The 27731-nt window shown below is 43.8% G+C and overlaps 1 protein-coding gene across 1 annotated transcript in view; it reads right to left on the minus strand.

The window, feature by feature from the left end:
- The window catches only part of LOC127578629 (protein mono-ADP-ribosyltransferase PARP11-like), a 78288-nt gene that overhangs the window by 24067 nt on the left and 26490 nt on the right, over nucleotides 1–27731 (minus strand). The window contains 1 exon segment of the mRNA XM_052030811.1: nucleotides 26859–26934. Within this exon segment, the coding sequence (XP_051886771.1) occupies nucleotides 26859–26934 (76 nt within the window).

The raw sequence follows: 27731 nt of genomic DNA on the forward strand, positions 1-27731 counted from the left end.
CAACCATTTCCTCTGGCAGCTCATTCCACATAACCACTACCCTATGTATGAGCATCTTGCCCCTCAGGTCGCCTTTAAATCTTTCCCCTCTCACCTTAAGCCTGCGCCCTCTAATGTTATTCTCCCTGCCCTGGGAAAAAGACTGACCATTCACCTTAGCTGTGCCTCTCATGATTTTATAAACATCCAAGGTCACCCCTCAGCCTCCTATGCTTCAAGGATAAAAGCCCCAGCCTATCGAGTCTCTCCTGATAACTCAAGCCCTCCAGTCTCAGTAATGTCCTTGTGAATCTTTTCTGTATCTCTTCCAGCTTGATGACATCCTTCCTATAGCTAGATGATCAGAACTGCACACAATAGGCTGATCATCGATTTTCATAACATGTTCCTGCTCTCTCCCCATAGCCCTTGATGGCTTTTGTGCCAAAAAATCTATCTACCTTATTCTTAATGTATTCAGCAACTTGGCCTCCACCACTTTCCACGTTAGGGAATTCTTCAGGTTCTCAGCTGTCTGAGTAAAGAAATGTCACCTTATCTCAGTCCAAAATGTCTTATCCTTATAGCCTTAGACTGTGACTGCACCTCCACCTCCTGCCAAATTCCCAGCTAAGAGAAACACCTTTCAGTCTGTCTAGCCCTGCCAGATTTTTGTACATGTCAATGAGATTGCTTCTCATTCTTTTAAACACTAATCAATAATGGCCTTGTTGACCCAATTTCTCCTCTCATGACAATCCTGTCAATCCAGGATCAGTCATGTGAACTTCCATTCTTCAGTAAGGAGACCAAATGTACCCATGGAGACACAATAGAGTGATGATGGAATTTGGAGCAATAAACAATGCTGGAGAACCTCAACAGGTTGAGAAGCAACTTTGGCAGGAAAGTAATTTTCAACGCCTCGGGTTAAAATTTGATGGTCTCAATCTAAATGTCAACAATTCCTACCCCATCACAGATGCTGCTTGACCTGCTGAGTTCCTCCAACAGTTTGTTTTTTTTTGCTCCAAAACTACAGATAGTACTAGAGGTGTGCCTTCACCAGGAGCCTATGTAACGATAGCAAGACTTCCATGCTCCTGTACTTGATGAAATCAACATTTGCCTTCTTAACTACTTGCACTACCTGCATGTTTGCTTTTAGTAACTGGTGTACAAGGAGACACAATTCCCTTTGCCCATCAATATTTACCAGTCTATCACTTTATAAAAAATACTCTACCTTTGTTTTTTCCAACAAAAGAAAAAACTTCACATTTATGAATGTTATACTGGATCTGAATGTATTTTCAACTTGTCGAAACCTACCCTGTTCTTAGTTTCATACCATTGGCAAAATTAGTAACATTACATTAGATTCCCTCATTCAAATCATTCATGTACATTGTGAACAGCTGGGGCCCAAGGAAAGATCCCTATAGTACCCTATTCGTCACTGCCTGACCCCTCTGAGGAAGTCCCATCTTTTTCCTACTGTTTACTGCCTGCCAACTAATTTTCAATCTATGAAAGTATGTTGGGTAGCACAATGGTGCAACTACTAAAGCCATTGAAGCAGTGTCAGAGACCCAATTTCAATCCTGACCAAGGGCGATGTCTATGTTTGCATGCTCTCCCTATGATTGCGTGGATTTCCTCTGAGTACTCCAGTTTCCTCCCACATATCAAAGATGTGTGTTTGTAGATTAACTGGACACAGTAAATTGCCGCTAGTGTAAAGGTGAGTGGTAAAATCTGGGGAAGTTGATGAGGATGTGGGAAGAATAGAAAGTATGATTAATGTAGGACTAGTTTAAATGTGTGGGCTATATTATCTCCAATTCCATATGCTTTAATTTCCCATACTAAACTCTGGAGCATATCAACATTACATAGGAGGAGACTTTGCAGGACTTTAAATGCATAAAGGTGGCTAAATCCCCAGGACCTTTATCTTAGGATGTCATGGGAAACATGAGATGAGACTGCTTGGATCTTGGAAAAGACTTTTGTATCTTCGTTAACCACAGGTGAGGTACCAGAAGATGAGTAAATTGGTTTATTATTGTCACTTATACTGAGGTACTGTGAAATACTTGTTTTGCATACCGTTCATACAGATCAATTCATTACAACAGTGCATTGAGGTAGTACATGCGTAAAAAAAAACAGAATACAGAGTAGAGTGTCACAGCTGCAGGGAAGTGCAGTGCAGGTAGATAATAAGGTGCAAGGTCACAATGAGGTAGATTGTGAGGTCAAGAGTCCATCATATTGTACTAGGAAACAGTTCAATAGACTTATAAGGTGTCCTTGAGCCCTGTGGTACGTGCTTTCAGGCTTTTGTATCTTCTGCCTAATGGGAGGGGGAGAAGAGAATGTCTGGGGTGGGTGAGGTCTTTGATTATGCTGTCTGTTTTCCCGAGGCAGCGAGAAGTGTAGACAGAGTCCGTGGAGGGGAGGCTGGTTTCCGTGATATGCTGAACTGTGTCCACAATCTCTGCAGTTTCTTGTGGTCACGGGCAGAGCAGTTGCCATACTAAGCCGTGATGCATCCAGATAGGATAATTTCTGTAGTGCATTGATAAAAATTGATGAGGGTCAAAGGGGACATATCAAATTTCTTTAGCCTCCTGAGAAGTAGAGGCACTGGGGAGCTTTCTTGGCCGTGGCGTCAATGTGGTTGACCAGGACAGGCTATTGGTGATATTCACTCTGAGGAACTTAGAAGTTCTCAACTCTCTTGACCCCAGCACCATTGATGCAAACGGGCATGTGCACTGCCTCCCTTCCTGAAGTCAATGACCAGCTCTTTTGTTGACATTGAGGGAAAGGTTGTTGTCATGACACCATGTCACTAAGCTCTCTATCTCCTTTCTGTACTCTGACTCGTTATTTGAGATGTGGCCCACTACGGTGCAAACTTGTATATGGAGTTAGACCAGAATCTGGCCACACAGTTGCATGTGTATAGGGAGCAGAAGAGGTGGCTTAGGATGCAGCCTCGAGGGGCACCAGTGTTGAGGATAATTGTGGCGGAGGTGTTGCTGCCTATCCTCACTGATTGCGGTCTGTTGGTCAGGAAATCAAGGATCCAAGGGGAGGTGTTGAGTGCCAGGTCTAGGAGTTTGGAGATGAGTTTGCTGGAGATGAGTGGATGGCTAAAGTTGTGCCTGTTTCTGTGATGTAACAATTCTATTACTCAATTCACTGTACATGTCCTGCCTTGGTTTAACTTCCCAAAATGCATCACTTCACACTTGTCTGAGTTAAATTCCATCTGTCATTACATCACCCACTTCCCCAGTTGGTCCTGTTGTAATCTTATATAATCTTCTTCACTGTCCACCACACCACCAATTTTAGAGTCATCTGCAAATTTTATTCATGCCATTTACATTCTCATCCAAATTGTTAACATATGTCAAACAACAGTTTTCTGGTACCTCGCACATGCCTAATAATGATACAAGTATCTCAGCCAGGGCCCAATCAATTTCTTCGCTGGCTTCTCACAATGTCCTAGGATACATTCGGTCAGGCCCTAGGGATTTATTCACCTTTGTGCACTTTACAACCGCCAGCACCTCCTGTTTTGTAATGTGAATATGACAGGGCCCTGGGGAATGTTGTTGAACAAAGAACTTTGGGTACAAGTACAATAGTTCCCTGAATATGGAAATACAGGTAGACAGGTAGAAGGTAATTGGCATGCTTGCCTTTGGCTTAGGCATTGAGTACAAGAATTGGGATGTCATGTTACGGTTCTAACAAAACTTTAGTTAGGCCACACTCGGAGTATTGTCTTCACTTCTGATCACCACACTACAGGAAAGATGTGATTAAGCTTGAGAGGGAGAGAGGTCGGAGGTTTAAAAGAGTTCCGAGGCGTAAATATTTTCACACAGAGTAATTGGTATGAGGAATGAGCTGCCAGAGAATATGATGGAGGCAGGAACAGTAACAACATTTAATATCTTGACAGGTACTTGAATAAGCAGAGGCATAGAGGGATATGGAGTTAATCCAGGCAAGTGGGATGAGTATAAATAGGCATGATGGTAGGCACAGATGCTTTGCGCCTAAGGCCTGTTTTTATGCTGTACAACTCTATGACTACAACAGAATGGGACTTTATCAAAGGCCTTGTGAAAATCCAAATTCACCATAGAAATTGGTTCTCCCTTTATCTATTCTATTAATACATACTCAAAAATCTCCAGTACGTTTGTCAAACATGACAAACCCTATGTATTGTCCACTGAGTCAGTGTGGGTGAAAGACAGAAACAGGAAGGGAGTGATCACTCCATTGGGAGTATCCTCCAGGCCTCCCAAAAGCAGCTGAGGAGCAGATCAGGAGGCAGATTATGGAGAGGTGAAAAAATAACAGGGTTGTTGTCATGGGTGACAACAACTATACTAAGGAGGTGTCAGTCAATATTAGGGAAAAAGGGACAGATGAGGCAGAGTTTGTTTGGTGTGTTCAGGAAGGATTCCTGAGGTTTAGAAAGCATGGATCAGACAGGGCTCTGGAGAGTTACAAGGTAGCCAGGAGGGAGCTTAAGAATGGACTTAGAAGAGCTAGAAGGGGGCATGAGAAGTCCTTGCTGAGTAGGATCAAGAAAATTCCCAAGACGTTCTACACATAACAATATGTGAAGAATAGGAGGATGACTAGATTGAGGGTAGGACTGATCAGGGATAAAGGAAGAAACATGTGCCTGGAGTCGGAAGAGGTAGGGGAGGTCACAAGATCACAAGACAAAGGAGCAGAAGTAGGTCATTCAGCCCATCGAGTCTGCTCCATGAGCTGAGCTAAAATAAACTATTCCTATCTAGCCCCCAATTTCTGGCCTTTTCCCATATCCCTTGATACCTTGACTAATTAGATACCTATCAATCTCCTCCTTAAACACCCCCAATGATCAGGCCTCCACAGCTGTATGTGGCAAAGAATTCCATAAATCCACAACCCTCTGGCTAAAGAAATTTCTCCTCATTTCTGTTCTAAACCCTCCAATTCTAAGACACTGCCCTCTTGTCCTGTTCTCACCCACCAAGGGAAACAGCTTAGCCATATCTACTCTGTTCAGTCCTTTCAACATTCGAAATGTTTCTATGAGGTCCCCTCTCATTCTTCTGTACTCCAGTGAGTACAGTCCAAGAGCTGACAAACGCTCATCGTATGTAAGCCCTTTCATTCTGGGAATCATCCTTGTAAATCTTCTCTGAACCCTCTCCAACATCAGTACATCCTTCCTAAGATAAGGGGCCCAAAATTGCACACAGTATTCCAAATGAGGTCTCACCAGTGCCCCATAGAGCCTCATCAACACTTCCTTACTTTTATACGTTATACCTCTCGAAATGAATGCCAACATAGCATTCACTTTTTTTTTAACTGCCGATCCGACCTGGTGGTTAACGTTTAGGGTATCCTGTATGAGGACCCCCAAGTCCCTTTGCACTTCTGTACTTTGAATTTTCTCCCCATCTAGATAATAATCTGCCCGTTTATTTCTTCTACCAAAGTGTACAACCGCACATTTCTCAACATTGAATCTCATCTGCCATTTCTTTGTCCATGCTCCTACACTATCTAAGTCTCTCTGCAACCTTCCTGTTTCTTCAATACTCCCTACTCCTCCACCTATCTTGATGTCATCTGCAAACTTAGCCACAAAACCATTTACTCCATAATCTAAATCATCGATATACAATGTAAAAAGAAGCGGCCCCAACACCTACCCTTGCGGAACACCACTGGTAACCGGCAGCCAACCAGAACGGGATCCCTTTATTTCCACCCTTTGCTTTCTGCCCACCAGCCAATGCTCCACTCATTCTAATATCCTTCCTGTAATTCCACGACCTCTCATTCTTATTAATCAGCCTCTTGTGCAGCACCTTGTTGAAGGCCTTTTTGAAAATCTAAATACACAACATCCACAGCCTCTCCCTTATCCACCCTACCTGAGATTTCCTCAAAAAACTCCAATAGGTTGGTCAGGCAGCATCTTCCCTTCATGAAACCATGCTGGCTTGGACCAATCTTGTCTTGCACCTCTAGCTATTGCATAACCTCATCCTTGAGGATTAATTCCAGTAACTTTCCAACCACCGATGTCAGACTAATAGGTCTGCAATTTCCTTTATGCTGCCTCCCACCTTTCTTATACAGTGGAACTACATTTGCAACCTTCCAGTCCTCCGGAACCATGCCAGAGTCTATTGATACCTGGAAAATTATCACCAATGCCTCCACAATCTCTAAAGCCACCTCCTTCAGAACCCGAGGGGGCACTTCGTCTGGTCCGGGAGATTTATCTGTTCTTAGTCCATTTAGCTTCCCGAGCACCTTCTCTCTCGTAATCTTGACTGAACTCAGTTCTATCCCCTGAGACCCCTGACTATCAGGTATATTGCTGATGTCCTCCACAATGAAGACCGATGCAAAATACTCATTTAGTTCCTCTGCCATCTCTTTGTTATCCATTATAATCTCTCCCGCATCATTTTCAATTGGTCAGATATCTACCCGTGTCTCTCTTTTACTCTTCATATATTTAAAAAAACTCTTAGTATCCCTTTGTATATTATCTGCCAACTTCCTTTCATAATTCATCTCTTCTTTCCTAATGACCTTCGTTTGTTTCTATAAGTTTTTAAAAGTTTCCCAGTCTTCTGTTTTCCCACTAATTTTTGCTTCCTTGTATGCTCTCCCTTTTGCTTTTATTTTAGCCTTAACCTCTCTCGTTAGCCACATTTCTACCATTTTTCCATTCATAACCTTTTTTCTTGGAATATATCTGTCCCGCGCTTTCCTTATTTCTTGTAGAAATTTCATCCATTTCTGCTCTGCCGTCCCTCCAACTAGCGAACATTTCCAATCAATTTGGGCCAGTTCCTTCCTCATGCCACTGTAATTTCCTTTGTTTCACTGAGATATTGATACACCTGATATCAGCTTCTCCTTTTCAAATTTGAAACTTAACTCAATTATATTGTGATCACTACTTCCTAATGGTTCCTTTACCTTTAGTTCCTGAACCACCTCAAGTTCGTTACACAGCACCTAATCCAAAACAGCCGATCCTCTGGTGGGCTCATCAACAAGTTGCTCTAAAAAGCCATCTCTTAGACATTCCACAAACACTCTCTCCTGAAATCCACTACCTTCCTGGCTTTCCCAATCCACCTTCATGTTAAAATCCCCCATAATTATCTTGACATTGTCTCTCTGACACGCTTTTTCTATTTCCAACTGTAAGTTATAGTCCACATCCCGGCTGCTGTTAGGGGGCCTATGTATAACTGCTATTTTTGTCCTTTTATCCTTGCCATTTCTTAACTCCACCCATAAGGATTCCACTTCTTCTGACCCTATGTCCCTTCTTTCTATTGATTTTATGTCATTGCTCACCATCATGGCCACACCACCCCATCTGCCTAATCACCTATCTTTCCTATACACAGTGTACCCTTGGACATTCAGTTCCCAATCACATCTGCCATTAAGCCATGACTCGGTGATTGCCGTAATGTCATATTTTTCAAACTGTAGCCATGCTACTAGGTCATGCATTTTATTTCTAATGCTACGTGCATTTAAATACAGTACACTTAGACCAGTATGTGCAACCGATTTCGCTGTATTTCTATTGTCCAGCAAATTATCCTGTCTTTTCACCTGCCCGTCCCTCTTACCATCTTTGCTGCACGCTACTTGGACTTGTTTCTATATACTTCCTCTATCCTAACATCCTGGTTTCCTTCCCCCTGCCAAATTAGATTAAACCCTCCCTAACAGCTATATTAAACATTCCCGCCAGGATATTGGTCCCCTTGGAGTTCAGGTGTAACCCATCCTTTTTGAATAGGTCAAACCTCCCCCAAAAAAGGTCCCAATGATCCAAAAATTTGAAGCCATGCGCCCTGCACCAGTTACTCAGCCACGCATTCATCTGCCTGATCCTGTTATTCTTACCTTCTTTAGCACGTGGCACAGGTAGTAATCCTGAGTCCTTAAAGAATACTTTGCTTTAGTATTCACCAGAGAGAGAGACCTTGACATTTGTGAGGATGGCGTACAACAGGCTGATACACTAGGGCATGTTGACATGCGGAAAGAGGATGTGCTGGAACTTTTGAAAAACAATAGGATAAGTAAGTCACCGGGGCCGGACAGGATATATCCAAGGTTATTATGGGAAGCGATGGAAAAGATTGCTGTGCCTTTGCGTCCTCACTGGCCACAGGAGTAGTGCCAGATGATTGGAGGGTGGCAAATATTGTTCCTTTGTTTAACAAAGAGGGGATAACCCTGGGAATTACAGACCAGTGAGTCTTACTTCAGTGGTGGGCAAATTACTAGAGAAACTTTGTAGAGACAGGATTCATGGACATTTAGAGAAGCATAGGCTGATTAGGGACAGCCAGCAGGTGCCTCACAAGCCTGCTTGAATTATTTGAGGATGTGACAAAGCACAATGATGAAGGTAGAGCAGTGGATGTGGTGTATATGGATTTTAGTAAAGCATTTGATAAGGTTCCTCACGGAAGGCTCATTCAGAAAGTCAGGAGGCATGGGATCCAGGGAAACCTGGCTGTGTGGATTCAGAATTGGCTCGCCCATAGAAGTCAGAGGGTGGTGGTAGATGAAGCATATTCTGCCTGGAGGTCGGTGACCAATGGAGTTCCGCAGGGATCTGTTCTGGGACCCCTGCTCTTTGTGATTTTTATAAATGACTTGGATGAGGATGTGGAAGGGTAGGTTAGTAAGTTTGCTGATGATACAAAGGTTGGGGGTGTTGTGGATAGTGTAGAAGGTTGCTGTAGATTACAACAGGATATTGATAGAATGCAGACCTGGGCTGAGAAGTGGCAGATGGAGTTCAACTCTGGTAAGTGTGAAGTGATATGCTTTGGGAGATCGCATTTGAAGGCAGAATACAAGGTTAATGGCAGGACTCTTAGCTGTGTGGAGGAACAGAGGGATTTTGGGGTCCATGTCCGTAGATCCCTCAAGCTTGCCTGTCGATGGAGTTGTTAAGAAGGTGTATGGTGTGTTGGCCTTCATTAGTCGGGGTATTGAATTCAAGAGCCGTGAGGTGATGTTACAGCTCTATAAAACTCTGGTTAGACCACACTTGGAATATTGTGTTCAGTTCTGGTAGCTTCATTATAGGAAGGATGTGGAAGCTTTAGAGAGGGTGCAGAGATTTACCAGGATGCTGCCTGGATTGGAGAGTGTGTCTTAAGAGGATCGGCTGCATGAGATAGGGCTTTTCGGAGGAGGAGGAGGGGGGGGGGTGGTGGGGTGGGGAGGGGGAGGAGGAGGAGGAGGAGGAGGAGGAGGAGGAGGAGGAGGAGGAGGATGATGATGATGATGATGATGATGATAGAGGTGTACAAGATGATAAGAGGCATTGATTGAATGGACAGTCAGAGACTCTTTCCCAGGGCAACAATGGCTAACACGAGGGGGCATAATTCTAAGGTGAATGGAGGAAGATATAAGGGGGATGTCAGGGGTAAATATTTGTTTACACAGAGTGGTGGGTGTGTGGAACACACTTCCAGCAGAGGTTGTGGGGACATATTAGGGACATTTAAGAGACTCTTAGATAGACACATGAATGATAGAGAAATGGAGAGGCAATGTGGGAGGGAAGGTTTTAGATAGATCTTAGAGCAGGATAAAATGTCAGCACAACATTGCAGGCCAAAGGGCCTGTACTGTGCGGTGATGTTCTATGAAACGGGAGGATCCAGTACAGAATGTTGTGCAGCGCTGGTCTGAGGAAGTAGATGAGTTTCTACACAACTGCTTTTAGTTCATGTTCAAAGACTCAGCTGCCAGCCTTGATGAGTATGTCACCGCATCATGGACTTTATCAGCAAGTGTGTTGAAGACTGTGCACCAAAGAGGACAGTACGGATGTTCCCAAACCAGAAACCATGGATGAACCAGGAGATCCACTCCTTACTGAAGTCGAGGACTGTTGCATTCCAATCAGGTGACCCTGACCTTTACAAGAAATCAAGATACGACCTCTGTAAAGCTATCAGGAATGCCAAGAGACAATACTGGTTCAAATTAGAGTCCCAGACCAGCTGTCAGTTGTGGTAGGGCTCACATGCTTTAATGGGCTACAAGACGAAGTCGGGCAGCATAGTCAACAACAGTGCATCCCTTTCTGATGAGCTTAACGCATTCTATGCACGTTTTGAACAGAAGAGGAGTGGTTTGTCACCATCCACCCTTACAGCCTCCAATGCAATTGAACCTGTGGTCACCGTCGACGATGTAAGATCGGTCTTCTGGAGAGTGATCCCAAGGAAAGCATCTGGCCTGGATGGTGTCCCTGGCCATGTGCTCAGATATTGTGCTGATCAGCTGGCAGGGGTATTTGCAGACATAATTAACCTCTCCCTGCTTCAATGTGAGCTTCCCACCTGTTTTAAGAAGACCACTATCATCCCGGTACCTAAGAAAAACAAGGTAACATGCCTTAATGACGACTAACCGTGGCTCTGACATCCACCATCATGAAGTACTACGAGAGGCTGGTCATGGCACGCATTAACTCCAGCCTGCCAGACAACCTCGACCCACTGCAATTCGCCTACCACCGAAACAGGTCTACAGTGCACGCCATCTCCCTGGCCCTACACTCATCTCTGTAGCATCCGGACAGTAAAGACACCTACGTTGGACTAGTGTTAATTGACTACAGGTCCACCTTTAATGCTATAATTACAAGCAAACTCATCACCAAACTCCGAGACCTGGGACTCAACACCTCCCTCTGCAACTGGATCCTTGACTTTCTGACCAATAGTCCGCAATTAGTGACGATAGACAGCAGCACCTCCAGCATGATTATTCTCAACACTGGGGCACCACAAGGCTGTGTCCTCAGCCCTCTACTCTACACCCTATATACTCATGACTGCATGGCCAGATTCTGCTCTAACTCCATCTACTAGTTTGGAGATGATACCACTGTAGTAGGCCGTATCTCAAATAAGATAAGATCTTTATTAGTCATGTACATTGAAACACACAGTGAAATACATCTTTTGCGTAGTGATTTTGGGGGGCAGCCCGCAAGTGTCGCCATGCTTCCGGCGCCAACATAGCATGCCCATAACTTCCTAACCCGTACGTCTTTGGAATGTGGGAGGAAACCCACACAGACACGGGGAGAACGTACAAACTCCTTACAGACAGTGGCCGGATTTGAACCCATGTCGCTGGCGCTGTAAAGCATTGTGCTAACCACTATGCTACCATGCAGTATGATGAGTATGATGATGAGTCGGAGTACAGGAAGGAGATAGAGAGCTTAGTGACATGCTGTCATGACAACAACCTTTCCCTCAATGTCAGCAAAACAAAAGAGCTGGTCATTGACTTCAGGAAAGGGGGCGGTGCACATGCACCTGTCTACATCAATGGTGCTGGGGTCGAGAGGGTTGAGAGCTTCCAAGTTCCTAGGAATGAACATCACCAATAACCTGTCCTGGTCCAACCACATTGATGCTATGGCCAAGAAAGCTCACCAGTGCCTCTACTTCCTCAGGAGGATAAAGAAATTTGGCATGTTCCCTTTGACCCTCACCAATTTTTATCGATGCACCATGGAAAGCATTCTATCTGGATACATCACAGCTTAGTATGGCAACTGCTCTGCCCAGTACCGCCAGGAAATGCAGAGAGTTGTGGACATAGCCCAGCACATCATGGAAACCAGCCTCCCCTCCATGGACTCTGTCTATACCTGTCACTGCCTTGGTGAAGCAGCCAGCATAATCAAAGACCCCACCCACCCGAGTCATTCTCTCTTCTCCCCTCTGGCAGAAGATAACCTGAGGGCATATACCTCCAGGCTCAAGGACAGCATCTATCCCACTGTGATACTATTGAACAGTTCCCTTACATGACGAGATGAACTCTTGACCTCACAATCTACCTTGTTATGACCTTGCAACTTATTGTCTACCTGCATTGCACTTTCCTGCCGCTGTGACACTTTACTCTCTATTCTGTTATTGTTTTTACCTTGTACTCCCTCAATGCACTGTGCAATGAATTGATCTGTACGAACAGGATGCAAGACAAGTTTTCACTGTACCTCGGTACAAATGACAATAATAAACCAATACCAATGTGACTCTCTGACTCTGTTAATATTGTCTAATTGCACTGATATCCTCCGAATATCCTGTTATAGGCTAGCATTTTCTCTACTACTGATGTCAGGATAACCAATTTATAGATCCCTGTTTTTTCTCGCTCCCTTTTATAAATAATAGGATTACATTTAAATTGAAAGTCAAATTCATTATCATATGCACAGGTGCAATGAAATACTTGCAGCAGCATCACAGGCACTTAGCATCAGATACACAATATTCACAAGAAAAATATAAATTATACTTAACTTTTACAAGAAAGAACTCAACTTAAAGTCCATTGTAGTGCAAAGTGGTCATAGTTTTTCTATACTGACGTGGTGATTAGGGTTGTGCAGGTTGGTTCAACAACCGATTAGTTGAAGGGAACTACAATCTGCAGCAATTGTTCCATAATCATAGAATTTTGACAATTAATGCATCCACTATTTTTATGACTACCTTTTTAGTTTTATGAGATGCAGATCATCAGACCCTGAGGATTTATCAGCTTTCAGTGCCTTTAATTTTTCCAGTGTTTTTTTTAAACTAGTACTAATTCCTCTGCAGTCGACTCTTGGTTCTCTACCTTCTAGCGGTACTGAGTCACAGAATCGTATCGCTTGAATGATAAGATCTCTTTATTAGTCACATGTACATCGAAACACACAGTGAAATGCATTTTTTTGCAGAAAGTGTTCTGTGAGCAGCCCGCAAGTGTCGCCACACTTTCAGCGCCAACATAGCATGCCCCCAACTTCCTGACCTGTACATCTTTGGAATGTGGGAGGAAACCGGAGCACCCGGAGGAAACCCACGCAGACATGGGGAGAACAGACAAACTCCTTAAAGACAGTGGCCAGAATTGAACCCGGGTCGCTGGCACTGTAAAGCGTTACGCTAACCACTACAATACCATGCCTGTCCAAAACAGGCCCTTCAGCTCAATGTGTCTGTTATGAGTCAACAGGTACACAGAACATAGAACTGTACAGCACAGGAACAGGTCCTTTGACACACTTAGTCTGTGGTGATGTCAATTTAAAGTTCATATCTGCCTGCAGGTGGCACATATCTGTCCATTCCCTGCCTGGTCAGTAGTCTGCCTAAATGCCTCTTCAACACTGCTATCCTGTCTACTTCCACTTCTTCTGGCAGCACATTCCAGGCACCCACTACTGTGTAAAAACCTGCCTTGTAAAACAAGTGTGAGGTGCTGCATTTTGGGAAGTTTAAATCAGGGCAGCCTTACATAGTAAATAACAGGGCCTTAGTGTTGTAGAGCAGAGAGACAGACATTAGGATGGAATATTCCCCAGGCTGCTCTGCAAGGTGAGGGAGGAGATTGCTGAACTATTGGCTAGGGTCTTTGAGTCCTCGTTGTCCACGGGAATGGTACCGGAGGATTGGAGGGTGGCAAATGTTGTCCCCTTATTCAAAAAAGGTAGTAGGGATAGTCCAGGGAATGACAGACCAGTGAGCCTTACGTTTGTAGTGGGCAAGCTGTTGGAAAGGATTCTAAGAGATAGGATCTATGAGCATTTAGAGAATCATGGACTGATTAGGGACAGCCAGCATTGCTTTGTGAAGGGAAGATCATTCTCACAAGCCAGATAGGGTTCTTTGAGGAGGTGACCAGGAAGATTGATGAGGGTAGTGCAGTGGATGTGGTCTACGTGGATTTTAGTAAGGCGTTTGACAAGGTTCCACATGGTAGGCTTCTTCAGAAGGTCAGAGGGCATGGGATCCAGGGAGGCTTGGCCGTGTAGATTCAGAATTGGCTTGCCTGTAGAAAGCAGAGGGTTGTGGTGGAGGGCATGCATTCAGATTGGAGGGCTGTGACTAGTGGTGTCCCACAACGATCGGTTCTGGGACCTCTACTTTTCATGATATTTATTAATGACTTGGATGAGGGGGTAGAAGGGTGGGTTAGCAAGTTTGCAGATGACACAAAGGTCTGTGGTATAGTGGATAGTGTGGAGGACTGTCGAAGCTTGCAGAGGGATATTGATAGGATGCAGAGCTGGGCTGAGAAGTAGCAGATGGAGTTCAATCCGGAGAAGTGTGAGGTGGTACACTTTGGAAGGACAAACTCCAAGGCAGTGAGTACAAGGTTAATGGCAGGATACTGGGTAGTGTGGAGGAGCAGAGGGACCTGGGGCTTCATATCCACAAATAACTGAAAGTTGCCTCACAGGTGGATAGGGTAGTTAAGAAAGCTTATGGGATGTTGGCTTTCATAAGTCATGGGATCGAGTTTAAGAGCCGCGAGGTAATGATGCAGCTCTACAAAATTCTGGTTAGACCACACTTGGAGTACTGTGTCCAGTTCTGATCGCCACATTATAGGAAGGATGTGGAAGTGTTGGAAAGGGTGCAGAGGAGATTTACCAGGATGCTGCCTGGATTGGAGAGTATGGATTACGAGGAGGGACTAAGGGAGCTTGGGCTTTACTCTTTGGAGAGGAGGAGGATGAGAGGAGACTTGATAGAGGTATACAAAATATTAAGAGGAATCGATAGAGTGGACAGCCAGCACCTCTTTCCCAGGGCACCAATGCTCAATACAAGAGGGCATGGCTTTAAAGTAATGGGTGGGAAGGTCAAGGGAGATATCAGAGGAAGGTTTTTCACCCAGAGAGTGGTTGGTGCATGGAATGCGCTGGCTGGGGTAGTGGTGGAGGCAGATACGTTGGTCAAGTTCAAGAGACTGTTAGATAAGCATATGGAAGAATTTAAAATAGGGGGATATGTGGGAGGAAGGGGTTAGATAGTCTTAGGCGTGGTTTAAAGGTTGGCACAACATGATGGGCCGAAGGGCCTGTATTGTTCTATGGTTCTCTTAACCTAACACGAGTATTTGCCCCGGCATCGTAACCACTGGTTACCACAAAATGGTCACTGCAGGAAGACGTCAAGGTGAATCCTCCTTGCACACCCTCCATCAGTGATAAATACTTCCTCCGTTCAGATGACCAGACTTGGACAAAGTGTTACAGAAATAATTAAAAACCCACAGTGTGTGGTATACGCTATCTATCAGGTAACATCTATGGAGAAAGGAGCTGAATAAACAGTTCAGGTCAGAACTGGACTGACGAGGAAACAAAATATGTTTGGCCACCCTGTTACAGAAAAGACTCCATGAAGCTGGAAACAGTGAAAAAAAGTTGTCTGACAATGTTGCCAGGACTTGAGGGCCTGAGCTATAGGGAGAGGTTGGGCAGGCAAGGAATTATTCCTTGGAGTGTCGGAGCCTGAGGGGTGATCTTACAGCAGTGTATAAAATCATGAGAGGCATAGATAGGGTGAATGCACACAGTCTTTTCCCCAGGGAAAGGGAATCAAGAACTGGAGGGCTTGGGTTGAAGCTGAGAGGAGAAAGATTAAAGAAGAACTGGAGGGGCAACTTCTTGCTGCCAGAAAGTGGTTGAGGCAGGTACAATAACAACATTTGAAAGATATTTGGACAGCTACCTGCACAGGACATGTTCAGAAGGATATGCGCCAAAGGCAGACAAATGGGACTCTCTTAGATTGGCATCTTGGTCGGCATGGATGAGTTGGGCCGAAGGGCCTGTTTCCATGCTGTATGACTCTTTGACTCTTCGACATAGAATAGAACATTGAACACGACAGCATGGTACAGGCCCTTTGGCCCACAATGTTGTGCCGACATTTTATCCTGCTCTAAGATCTATCTAACCGTTCCCTCCCACATAGCCCCCCATTTCTCTATCATTCATATGTCTTATTCATATCATTCATAACCCTAAAGCACCACCCTCTGTCTTCTATGGGCGAGCCAATTCTGAATGCACACAGCCAAGTGTCCCTGGATCCCATGCCTCCTGACCTTCTGAATAAGCCTTCCATGAGGAACCTCATCAAACGCCTTACTAAAATTCATGTACACCACATCCACTGCTCTACCTTCATCAATGGCTTTTTCACATCCTCAAAGAATTCAATCAGGCTCGTGAGGCACGACCTGTCCGTCACAAAGCCATGCTGACAGTCCCTAATCAGCCTATGCTGCTCTAAATGCCCATAAATCCTGTCTCTCAGAATCGTCTCCAGTAATTTGCCCACCACTGAAGTAAGACTGACTGGTCTGTAATTCCCAGTATCCCTACTTCTTTTCTTAAACAAAGGAACATTTGTCACCCTGCAATCATCCAGCACTACTCCTGTGGCCAGTGAGGATGCAAAGATCGTCACCAAATGCGCAGCAATCTCTTCCCTAGCTTCTCATGATAACCTTGGATACATCCTGTCCGGCCCCGGTGACTTATCTATCCTAATGTTTTTTAATAGTTTCAACACATCCTCTTTCCTCACATCAACATGCCCTAGCATATCAGTCTGTCGTACGCCATCCTCACAAACGTCAAGGTCTCTCTCTCTGGTGAATACCAAAGCAAACTATTCATTAAGGACCTCCCCTACCTCTTCCGACTCCAGGCATATGTTTCCTCTTTTATCCCTGATCGATCCTACCCTCACTCCAGTCATTCTCTTATTCTTCACATACGTGCAGAACGCCTTGGGGTTTTCCTTGATCCTACTCGCCAAGGACTTCTTATGCCCCCTTCCAGCTCTTCTAAGTTCATTCATAAGCTCCCTCCTGGCTACCTTGTAAACCTGTCGGATCTATGCTTTCTAAACCTTAGGTAAGCTTCTTTCTTCCTCTTGACAAGATATTCTACATCTCGTGTCACCACGGTTCCTTCACTCTACCATCCCTACCTGGCCTCAATGGGACAAACTTATCCAGAGCCCCATGCAAGTATTCCTTAAACGACCTCCACATTTCTGCTGTGCACTTCCCCAAGAACATTTGTTCCCAATTTATGCTCCCAAGTTCCTGCCTAATAGCATCATAATTCCCCCTCCCCCATTTAAAGATTTTCCCATATCGTCTGCTCCTATCCCTCTCCAAGGCTATGGTAAAGGTTAAGGAGTTATGGTCATTATCTCCGAAATGCTCTCCCACCACAGGGGTACAAGTATGTAGTTCCCTGAAAGTGATGACACAAGTACACAGGGTGGTGAAGGTGGTATTTAACACACTTGCCTTCATCAATCAGGGCAATGAGTACAAGATTTGGGACATCATGTTACAGCTGTACAAGAAGTTAGTGAGACCACACTTGGACTATTGTGTTCAGTTCTGGTCACCTGGACATAGGAATGATGTCATTGAAGTGGAAAGGGTGCTGAAAAGATTCACAAGGATGTTATTGGGACTGACAGCTTGATTTGTGAGGAGAGACTAGATAGGTTGGGTCTTTTACCCTTGGAGTGTAGGAGGCTGAGAGGTGACCTTACAGAGATTTATACAGTTACGAGGGGCATAGATAAAGTGAATGGTCACAGTCTTTTTCCCAGGGTAGGGAGTCTAAAACTAAAGGGCATAGGTTCAAGGTAAGAGGGGAAAGGTTTAAAGGGGACCCGAGCGTTATGTTTGTTCTTCATCAAGAGACAAGCTTTATGTGGGTTTAACATCTGAACATTTTTATTAACCAACAACAGACAGCTTGCTTTCCTCTCTTTTTACAGCCACTTCCTGTTCCCCCATGTGACCCCTTGCATTGCCTAATGGGAACTGTAGTTCTTTATTATAACTACATAATAACATAATAACACATATTCCCCCTTTAAAGAAAAACAAACACAATACTTTGTCCTTATAAACCTGCCAATAACCCTTGTCCATTCAGCAGCTTTCAATCAGTCTCTGAGGTGGTTTAATTGACCTTTTTGGTCTGGTACTTGTTTTCGCAAGTGTGTTGCTTTCATTTGCTGCATTACTATTGGTGTTTTCTTGGGAACTCAGGTCCACATGTTCATTTTCTCCATGTGCTGGCCCCTTTGGTGTACTGACAGGGGACAGGTGACAGCCATGGGTTGGAGCTTGTGGTCATAGATCCACACGGTTCCTCCTCAGAGGTGTCCCTCGCTCTGTCTGGATCTGGTATGAATGTGGATTTACTTTCTCTTGCACAACTCCTTGCATGGACCATGTGCCAGAATTATGATCTTGGATTCGCACTTGATCCCCAGGCTCCAGGACTGATAGGCTTTTCGCTGTCTTGTCATGATTCTGTTTCTGTTTTACTTTCCCTTCCATCTTTAGCCTGTTTGACCTTATGTGCTCCTTCAGGTGTCAACAGGTTTTCATGTATCGGAAGGTTAATGCGTATGCGTCGACCCATCAGCATTTGGGCTGGTGAAAGGCCGTTCTGCAGTGGCACACTTCTGTCAATCATTAGACTTCTGTGGAAATTCTCCTGTCCATCTTGCATTTTCTTCATGAGGCCCTTCACCACCTTAACTGAACTCTCTGCTAGGCCATTAGATTTTGGGTGATGTGGGCTTGAGGTTATATGTCAAAACCCCCAAACATTGGCAAAGGATTCAAATGCACAGCTCGAAAATTGTGCACCATTGTCTGATACTACTCCACATGGAACTCCATGCCTCGCAAACACAGCTTTCAGGAATGTGATAACTGCTTTGCTGGACGTTGATTGCAGTGTCGCAACCTCTGGGTAATTGGAAAAGTAGTCTGTTACAACAATATGGCTTTTCCCATTACAGTCAAACAAATCCACTCCAACTTTGAAATACAGCCTGTCTGGTACAGGGTGTGGCATAAGTGTCCTGCTTGCTGCTTTGGTCTGTAGGTAAGGCATATTTCACATGAAGCAGTGGTCTGGCTGATGTCTTCGTTCATTCTTGGCCAGTACATCATTTCACGTGCTCTACGTTTACATTATTCCTCCCCAAGATGCCTTTCGTGTATCTTCTGGAACATCTCCTTGCGTAGTGACACTGGAATCGCAAACCTGTTCCCTTTGAAGACCATATCTTTCACTACTGACAGTTCAGCTCTGCATGCCCAATAATCCTGAATACAAATTGGACAGTCGTCCTTTGCTGCTCGCCATCCTTTCCATATTGTATCCTTGTGTACTTTCATTGTTTCATCTGCCTCTTCTGCTTTCCTAATCTGCTCTGTTCTATCCGGAGATATTGGAAGAGAGGTGACAATCGTGTCAACATAGGCCCTTATATCTGCATTAACCTGTTGGTCACTCTTTTCTGTCTTGTCGACTGCTTGAGACAGCGCATCAGCAGCAAACATATATTTTCCCGGTGTGTAGATCATCTTCACATCATATTACTGCAGCCTTATCAACATGCGCTGTACCCTCATGGCACAGTCATTCAGTGGTTTGGACATAATTGAGACCAATGGTTTATGGTCTGACTCCAGTTCAATAGCTTGCCCATAGATGTACTGATGGAACCTTTCACATGCAAATGTACTGGCGAGAAGCTCTTTCTCTATCTGTGCATAGTTGGCTTACACACTTGTTAAAGCCCTTGATACATAGGCCACAGGTTGCCATGTGCCATCATGTTGCTGCAGTAGTACTGATCCAAGGCCATTCTGGGACGCATCAGCTGATATCCTGATACACCTTTCCGGATCGTAAAACTTCAGCACGGGCTCTTCAGTTAGGACGCTTTTCAACATCTGTAAACACTTCTTGCTCATGAGACCAAATCCATTCATTTTGTTGCTCAAGGAGTGACCTCAGTGGTGCTGACACTGTTGACAGCCGAGGGATGAACTTAGCCAGGTAAGTCACCATCCCTAACTTTTCATCTCGTCTTTGTTTTGGGGCCTTTCCACGTTTTCAATGGCTGACGTCTTTCTTGGGTCAGGCTTCACTCCTCTTTAGACAGGTCAGTGTCTTAACACCAAGCTCACATTTCTCTTTATTTAATTTCAAATTGACATTCCTTGTCACATCAAGCACTTGTCTCAGTCGAGTATCGTGTTCCTCCTTAGTGGACCCCCAGACGATGATGTCATCCATCATGGTCTCGACACCAGGTATGCCCTCAAAAATCATGTAGGTGGTTTTATGGTAGAATTCTGGTGCGGACAGGATCCCATATGGCAGCCGAAGATAGTGATATCTTCCCTGTGGTGTGTTAAAAGTACAGAGTCTCAAACTTGCCTCATCAATCTTCATCTGCCAAAACGCAGACGATGCGTCGAACTTGCTAAACCATTTGGCACCTGAAAACCGGGACATGATCTCCTCCCGTGTTGGCAATTTAAAATGCTCTCTCTTGATGGCTTTATTGAGATCTCTTGGGTCTAGACATATCTGCAATGCTCCATTTTTCTTTTGCACAATGACGAGTGAACTCACCCAATCTGTTGGTTCTTCAATTTTCTGTAAGGCATTCATCCGTTCCAGGTGACTGCTGAACTTCAGGAACAATGTGCTCCCTCGCCACGCCGGCCAGCTTCTTCTCCATCTTGTTAGAGCTTTTCTTTCATACTCATTGAGTCTCTTTCTCAATTGCACACAGTATTCATCTACTCTCCCTGTTCAGACCTCACTACAACTTCTGACACCATGTTATATTTGTTCTTCATCAAGAGACAAACTTAGCATGGATTTAACATCTGAACATTTTTATCAACAGACAACTTGCTTTCCCTCTCTTTTTACAGCCACTTCCTGTTCCCCCATGTGACCCCTTGTATTGCCTACTGGGAATTGTAGTTCTTAATTATAACTACATAATAACAAATAATAACACACTGAGGAGCAAATTTTCACACACAGGATGGTGGGTATGTGGAATGAGTGTCAGAGGAAGTGGAAGAGGTGGGTACAATTACAATGTTTAAAAGACATTTAGACAGGTACATGGATAGGAAAGTTTAAGAGGGATATGGGCCATATGCAGGCAAATAGAATTAGCTTAGGTAGGCAACTTGGTCAGCATGGATGAGTTGAGCTGAAAGGCTAGTTTCCATGCTGTATAATTCTATGACTATCTCCTTTAAACTTTCCCACTCTCACCTTAAAGCTCAACCCTCTAGTATTTGCACCCATCTAACCATCTACATTAATCCTATTTCTCAGCAGTCTATCACTCTGTGCCAGGCAATTCAAGTGCTCATGTAAGTACCTCAAAAACACCATTAATCATTGTGTCATCTGCAGATTTATTATCATACTCCCTATATTCACATCTATATCCAAATGATTTAGAACATAGAACAGTACGGGCACAGGAATAAGCCCACAATGTTATGCCGAACTAATTAAGCTAATGACACCTAATTTCTTCTGCCTGCACATGGTACATATCCCTCCATTCTCTGCGTATTCATGTGCCTATCCAAGAGCCTCTTAAATGACTCTAATTGTATCTGCCTCCACCACCACCCTTGTGAGTGGATTCCAGCCACCCACCACTGTGTAAAAAAAAACCTGCTCCACGGATCCCCTTTGAACTTTCTCCCTCTCACCTTAAATGTTGCCCTCTAATATTAGGCATTTCGACCTGGGAAAAAGATACCGGCTGTCTGCTCTACCCATGCGTCTCATAATTTTATAAACCTCTCTCACGTCTCCCCTCAGCCTCCTCCACTCCAAAGAAAACAACCTACTATGATCAATCTAACCCTTCCCTCCAACACAGCCCATAACCATTTTTCTTACATCCATGTGCCTATCTAAGAATCTTTTAAATGTCCCTATTGTATCAGCCTCTACCACCACTCCTGGCAGTGTGTTCCAGGCACCCACCATTCTCATTTCACCTACCTCTGACATCTCCTCTGAACTTTCCTCCTCTGACCTTAAACTGATGTCTTCTGGTATTGGCGATTACCACAGTGGGGAAAAGGTGCTGGCTGTCCACTCTATGCCCATCATAATCTTATACACATCTATCAAGTCGCCCCTCATCCTGCGTCATTCCAAAGAGAAAAGGGCTAGCTCACTCAACCTTTCCTCATGGTTTCCTGACTGGTTTAGTATGCATAGCCTGCCTTTCTAGTATCACCTCCTTATCAATTTCCACCCTATCCATTTTTCCTACCATCTCCCTGCAACTGAGATTTTGTCACTATCCACTTCCTCGGGAAAGACTAATACAAAGTGCTCATTTATCATTCCAGCTATTCCATATGCCATTTGCCAACTTATGTCCGTTACCATCCTCCTCATTGATTTTTTTTTTACCTTGCACACACATATCTAAGTCAGTAGGAGATATCAAAAGGACCTAGCAACAACCATTGTGGAACACAGCATTCAAAGAGCCTCCACCTTGAGAAACAACTATTTACCACCTCTGCTTTCTGTTATGGCATCTTTTGTAACCTATGTTGCCACTGACTTTTTATTCCATGAGCTTCAATTTTGCTAACAAGTCTTTTACGTGAACTTTATCAAATACCAGTATGGAGTTATAAAGTTATTGAGTAGCACAGAAGCAGGCCCCTCAGATCCCTTTTAAATCTTTCCCCTCTCACTTTAAATCTATGCCCTCTAGCTATTAATTTCCTTTCCCTGGGAAAAAGATTACGTGCATTCATTCTATCTATGCCCCTCATGATTTTATACATTTCTAATAAGGTCACCTCTCAGTCTCCTACACTCCATTGAATAAAATCCTAGCCTGCCCAACCTCTCCCTATAACTCAGGCCCTTGAGTCCTGGCAACATTCTTGTAAATCTTCTTTGCACACTTTCCAGCTTAAAAAAAATGTTTAAAATATTCATTTATCATCTGTCTAGTTTTTGCCATTTATTTTAAATCAGAGCCCTATAGTTACCAACTGTCTGCCAATGGGGATCTGCTTTTTCTTATGCATCCTGCTAAAGATCATTACAGACAGTAATCCCTCCAAAAACTCTCTCTCTGATCATAAAACATTACAGCACAGTACAGGCCCTTCGGCCCACATTGTTATACCAACCTCTTAACCTACTCTAAGATCAATCTAACCATTCCCTCCCACATACCCCTCCATTTTTCTATCATCCATGTGCCTACCTAAGAGTCTCTTAAATGTCCCTATTATATTTGCCTCCACCAGCACCCCTGGCAGCACGTTCCACGCAACCACCACTCTCTGTGTGAAAAACTTACCTTTGATATCCCCCCCATACAATCACCTTAAAATTATGCCCCCTCATGTTAGCCATTTCCACCCTGGGAAAATGTCTCTGACTGTCCACTTGACCTGTGCCTCTTATCATCTTGTACACCTCTATCAGGTCACCTCTCATCCTCCTTCACTCCAAAGAGAAAAGCCCTAGCTCGCTCAACCTATCCTCAGAAGACAAGCTCTCCAATCCAGGTAGCATCCTGTTAAGTCTCCTCTGCACCCTTTCTAAAGCTTCCACATCCTTCCTATAGTGAGGCGACCAGAACTGAGCACAAAATTCTAAGTGTGGTCGAACCAGGTTTTAGAGCTGCAACATTACCTCGCACCTCTTGAACTCAATCTCAGACAAGTTGGGAGAATGGGCAAAAAAGTGGCAGATGGAATACAGTGCAGGGAAGTGTATGTTTATGCACTTTGGTAGAAGGAATAAAGGCATGGACTATTTTCTAAACGGGGAGAGAATTCAAAAATCGGAGGTACAAAGGGACTTAGGAGTCCTAGTGCAGAATTCTTTAAAGGTTAACTTACAGGTTGAGTTGGGAGTAAGGAAGGCAAATGCTATGTTAGCATTCATTTCGAGAGGACTAGAATATAAAAAGATGTAATGCTGAGGCTTTATAGGGCATTGGTCAGACTATATTTTTGGAGTAATGTGAGCAGTTTTGGGCCTTATATCTAAGGAAGGATGCATTGACGTTGGAGGGGATCCAGAGGATGTTTACAAGAATGATCCTGGAGACGAAAGGGTTAATGTATGAGGAGTTCAGGGCCTGTACTCGCTGGAGTTTAGAAGGATGAGAGGACATCTCATGGAAACCTACCGAATATTGAAAAGCCTGGATAGAGTGGATGTGGAGAGGAATTTTCCAGTAGTGGGAGAGTCTAGGACCAGGGGGCACAGCCTCAGAATAAAAGGATGTCCCTTTACAACAGAGATGAGGAGGAATTTCTTTAGACAGAGGGTGGTGAATCTGTGGAAGCCAAGTCATTGGGTAAATTTAAAGCAGAGGTTGATAGGTTCTTGATTAGTGAGAGCATTCAAGGTTCCGGGGACAAGGCAGGAGAATGGGATTGAGAGGAAAAATAAATCAGCCATGATTGAATGGTGGAGCAGACTCAATGGGCAAATGGCTTAATTCTGTTCCTATGTCTTATGGAATTGTGATATTACAGCTCTTACAAAAACATGGTTGAAAGACAGGCAGGACTAGCAGCTCAGTGCTCTGGGGTAGAGATGCTAATGGCATGACACAGATGGAAGTAAGAGACAAGGTGGAATTGAATTTTTGATCAGGGACAACATCACAGCAGTACTTAGAGAGGATATTCCTGAGGGAACATCCAGGAGGCTTTATGGTTAGAACTTAGAAATAAGAAGGGGGTAATCACTTTGATGGAATTGTACTATAGGCTTCCTGATAGTCAGCAGGAATGAGAGGAGCAAATATTTAGGGAGATTGCAGATAGCTGTAGGAAAAATAAGGTTGTAATAGTCGGTGATTTTAACTTCCCTAATATTGATAGGGACTGCCATAGAGCCAAAGCATTAGATGGGGAAGAATTTGTTAAGTACATCCAGGATAGTTTCCTCAAAGAAAATCAGGAGGGCAAAAAGTGGATATGAAATATCCTTGGCAGATAAGGTAAATGCGATTCCTAAGAGATTCTATAGTATATCAAGTACAAAGGGGTAACTGGGATAAGTGTGGTCATCTATGTATGGAGCCATAGGAGAAGGGTGAAGTCTTAAATGAATACTTCCCATTTGTACTAACTGTGCAGAAGCTCATGGAAACTAGTGAATTCACGGAAGAGAACAGTGACATCCTGAAACATGTCGATATTACGACATACGAGGTGTTGACAGTATAGAAGTGCATAAATGTGGATACATTCCTGGGTCCTGATCAAGTGTACCCTAGGGGGTTGTGGGAAGCTAAGGAAGAAATTGCTGGGGCCCTGGCAGAGGGTTTTGTATCTTCCTTAGCCACAGGTGGGTACCAGAAAGCTGGAAGGTGGCTAATGTCCTTTATTTAAGAAGGGCTGCGTGGACGAGTCAGGGATCTACAGGCTGGTGAGCCTAATATCAGTGGAAGGAAATTTACTGGAGGGAATTCTTAGAGATAGGATCTACTGCATTTAGAAAGGCAAGGTCTGATGATGGATAGTCAGCATGGCTTTGTGCATGGGAAATCATGTGTCACAGATTTAATTAAGAATTTTGAAGAGGTGACCAAAATGATTGATGAGGGCAAGGTGGTAGACGTCGTCTACCAAGACTTCAACAAGGCTTTTGACGAGGTCCCGTATGGTAGAATGGCCTGGAAGGCAAGATCTCATGGCATCCAGGGTGAGTTAACCAGCTAGATATAAAATTGGTTTGGTGGAAGGAGTCAGAGGGTGGTAGTGGAGTATTGTTTGTCAGATTGGAGGCCTGTGACTAGTGGTGTGCCACAAGCATCTGTACTTGGCCACATTTGTAATTGTGTGTGCATTTCTGGTGGCCACATTACAGGAAGGATGTAGAGGCAAAGGAGAAGGTGCAAACACCTACCACTCTCTGTGAAAAACAAAACTTAACCAATAAATCTCCCTTAAACTTTCCCCCCATCATCTTAAACTATGCCCTCTATTTGACATTTCCACCCAGGGAAAGAGACTCTGACTATCTACCCTATCTATGCCTCTCATCATTTTTATATACTGTACTTATATCAGGTCACCCATCAGCCACCGACACACCAGAGACAATCCAAATTTGTCCAACCTCTCCTATAGCTAATATTCTTTAATCCAGGCAACATCCCAGTGAACTTCTCCAAAGCCTTCACATCCTTCCTGTGAAGCAGCAACCAGAACTGCACACAATACTCAAAATATGGCCTAACCAAATTACTATATAGCTGCAACACGAGTTCCTGATACTTATATTCAATACTCTGACCAATGAAGGCAAGCATGCAGTATGCCTTCTTTACCACGCTAATCACTTGATTTGCCACTTTCAGGGACCTATGGACTTGCGCCCTATGATTCCTCGGTGCATAAATGGTCATAACGGTCCTGCTATTTGCTGTACACTTTCCCCTTACATTTGACGTCCCAAAGTGCAACACCTCACTTATTCAAATTAAACTCCATCTGCCATTTCTCTGTCCACATTTCCAACTGATCTATATCCTGCTGTATCCTTTGACAACCTTCCTTACTATCCACAGCTCCACAAATTTTTGTGTCATCTGCAAACATTAATGAGCCCACCTACATTTACCTCCAAATGATTTATATACATCACAAACAACAGAGGTCCCAGCACTAATCCTTGCGGAACACCACTCGTCACAGACCTCCAGTCAGAATAACACCCCTCCAACACTACCCTCTGTCTTCTGTGGCCAAGCCAATCTTGAATCCTATCTATCAAGCCTCCATGGATCCTATGTGTCTTAATCTACATTACCATTTCATTTACATTACCACTCTACTTTATTCCCCACAAAATACATCACCTCCCACTTCCCTGAAATTGCTCATAGGACACAAGGAGAATTCAATACTCCATATGAACAGTGCTTTCCATGTCCACTGGGAAAAATCATTGGACAAACCAAACGGTGCAACGCTCCCTCTTTACAGATTTCAGTTTAGATCAATGAGTAATTTGCAGTCAATTCTTGTAATGAAGCATTACTGACCTGAAAGCAGTGACGGAGAAGGCTGCACGTTTCACGGGCCTCTGCTTGCCAGTTGCTGTATTAGTTTGTTTCATTGCTGCAATACAAATACATTTCTTTATTCATATCAGCAATTTGCTAGCCCTAATCCAGATTGGAAAATGACAATTAGTACAAGTGATTATGGCAGGTGTAACAAAATCATACAGATACTCAAGATAAAATGAAGAAAAATTACCTTAGTGTAATGGAGAATACTTCATATAGACTGATCTGAATAATAAGGCTAAGAATAAATGATCATTCTATTCAAATAAAATACTATTTCATTCCTTCTTAATTCCGGTACAATTTGATAATGTGTATTGGTCATGTTTTGCTTTGCTTTTCTAAGTTCCAAACAACATTTAAAAATTCTGAGAGACAGCATAAATGTTCTTTCAGAAAGACAGAATAATTAAGGGCAGTCAGCATTAATATGTTGAGGGAAGATAACGTCCAACTAACTTGACTGAATGTTTTGAGAAGGCACTAAGGAGGGTCAATGAAGCAGAGTGTTTGATGTAATTGGCTTGGATTTCAGCAAAGCAGATGGGATCCAAAATAGAGTGGAAAACTGGATCCAGAATTAGATGAGTGGCATGAAACAGAGCTTAATGACTGATAAGGATCAATGAGGCTCAGTAGTTGGTCCTATGTTTTTTGTCGTATATATTAATGATTTAGACTTAAAGGTAGGAGGACATAATAAAGAAATTTGCAATGGATTAAAAAAGTGGCTATGTGGTTGACACGTAGGGCAGCGGGTCAGGGTGGGGGGGAATCTTTCAACTTCGGCAGGATATAGATGATCTGTCAGATGGGCAGAGGAATGACAAATGAATTTTAATACAG

Source organism: Pristis pectinata, chromosome 15, assembly GCF_009764475.1.
Source record: "Pristis pectinata isolate sPriPec2 chromosome 15, sPriPec2.1.pri, whole genome shotgun sequence".
NCBI classification, from domain to species: Eukaryota; Metazoa; Chordata; class Chondrichthyes; order Rhinopristiformes; family Pristidae; genus Pristis; species Pristis pectinata.